Raw genomic sequence first — 1,582 nt, forward strand, 5'->3', positions numbered from 1 at the left:
ATGTGCTAACTCCATCTATATCTGAGGTACCGGTGGTTAGAGAATTCCCTGACGTTTTCCCAGACGTTGTTACCGGTCTTCCACCGGAGCGAGAAGTGGAGTTTGCAATTGATCTTATGCTAGGCACTTTGCCAATCTCCAAGACACCATACCGATTAGCTCCAGCTGAGATGCTAGAACTCAAACAACAGATTTAGGAACTTCTAGACAACGAATTCATTCGCACTAGTTTCTCACCGTGGGTTGCACAAGTGCTCTTTGTGAAGAAGAAAGACGGGAGCATGAGACTGTGTATCGATTACCGGGAGTTGAACAAGGTAACGATCAAGAACAAGTATCCACTTTCTAGGATCGAAGACTTGTTTGATCAGTTTTAGGGAGCTATAGTGTTCTCCAAAATAGATATTCGATCAGGGTATCACCAGCTGAAGGTGAAAGATGCAGAAGTTCATAAGACAGCATTCAGAACTAGGTATGAGCATTACGAGTTCTTAGTGATGCCATTCGGATTGACGAGTGCTCCAGCAATTTTTATGGACTTGATGAATCGAGTATTTCAGCCCTACGCAGATCAGTTCGTCATAGTATTCATTGACGACATTCTTATCTACTGTAAGAGCCATGAGGAGCACATGCAACACTTGGGTACAGTTTTGCAGACCCTGCAGAGTTGCAAGTTATTTGCAAAGTTCAGTAAGTGTGAATTCTGGTTGGAGAATGAAGCGTTTTTTGGTCACATAGTATCTAGCAGTGGGATTGAGGTGGATCAAGAAAAGATGGCAGTTGTTAAGGAATTGGTTGAGGCAAAGAATGCATCAGATATCCGCAGCTTTCTGGGTTTGGCCGGTTACTACCGTAAGTTTATCCAGAGGTTTTTTTCGATAGCAGTGTCGCTGACTTCACTGACTAAGAAGAATGCAAAATTTGTCTGGAGTGAGGAGTGCGGAAGATCTTTGATACATTGAAGCAAGCTCTCATTTCAGCGCCAGTGTTAGCCATGCCAGCAAGTCAAGGCAATTTCTTATTGTACACCAATGCATCTAAGCTCGAGTTAGGCGCAGTGTTGATGCAGCATGGTCGGGTCATAGCTTATGCTTCCAGACAGTTGAAAATGCACGAGAAGAATTACCCGACTCACGATTTAGAACTAGCCGCCGTTGTCGTTGCGTTAAAGATATGGAGACATTACTTGTACGATGAGAAATATCAGATATTCATTGATCATAAGACTCTCAAGTATTTCTTCACGCAGAAAGAGATGAGTATGAGATAGAGACGGTGGTTAGAATTAGTGAAAGACTACGATTGCGAGATTAGGTACCATCCAGGGAAAGCTAATGTGGTGGCAGATGCTTTGAGCAGAAAGGTTGCAGTCGTAGCACAGTTGTCAGTACAGAGACCTCTTCATTATGAGATTCAGAGGTTTGGGCTAGAGGTTTACCCCAAGGGCGGAGCTCCCAGACTATCTAATCTGACAGTCAAATCCGATTTGCTAGATCGAATCCTTAGAGGACAGCCTTCAGAGGAGCAGTTGCAGAAATTGAGGCTGAGAGACGAGGCCAAGGGCACTGTACTTTACTCA

The 1,582-nt window shown here is 43.9% G+C and overlaps 1 protein-coding gene across 1 annotated transcript; it reads left to right on the top strand.

The window, feature by feature from the left end:
• The first annotated feature begins 632 nt into the window (after window positions 1-632).
• On the top strand, window positions 633-965 carry LOC140815457 (uncharacterized mitochondrial protein AtMg00860-like). The gene has a single exon (XM_073174561.1). The coding sequence runs from the start codon at window positions 633-635 to the stop codon at window positions 963-965; it is 333 nt and encodes a 110-aa protein (XP_073030662.1).
• The last annotated feature ends 617 nt before the right edge of the window (window positions 966-1,582 follow it).

Source organism: Primulina eburnea, chromosome 15 (assembly GCF_022965805.1).
Source record: "Primulina eburnea isolate SZY01 chromosome 15, ASM2296580v1, whole genome shotgun sequence".
Lineage (NCBI taxonomy): Eukaryota > Viridiplantae > Streptophyta > Magnoliopsida > Lamiales > Gesneriaceae > Primulina > Primulina eburnea.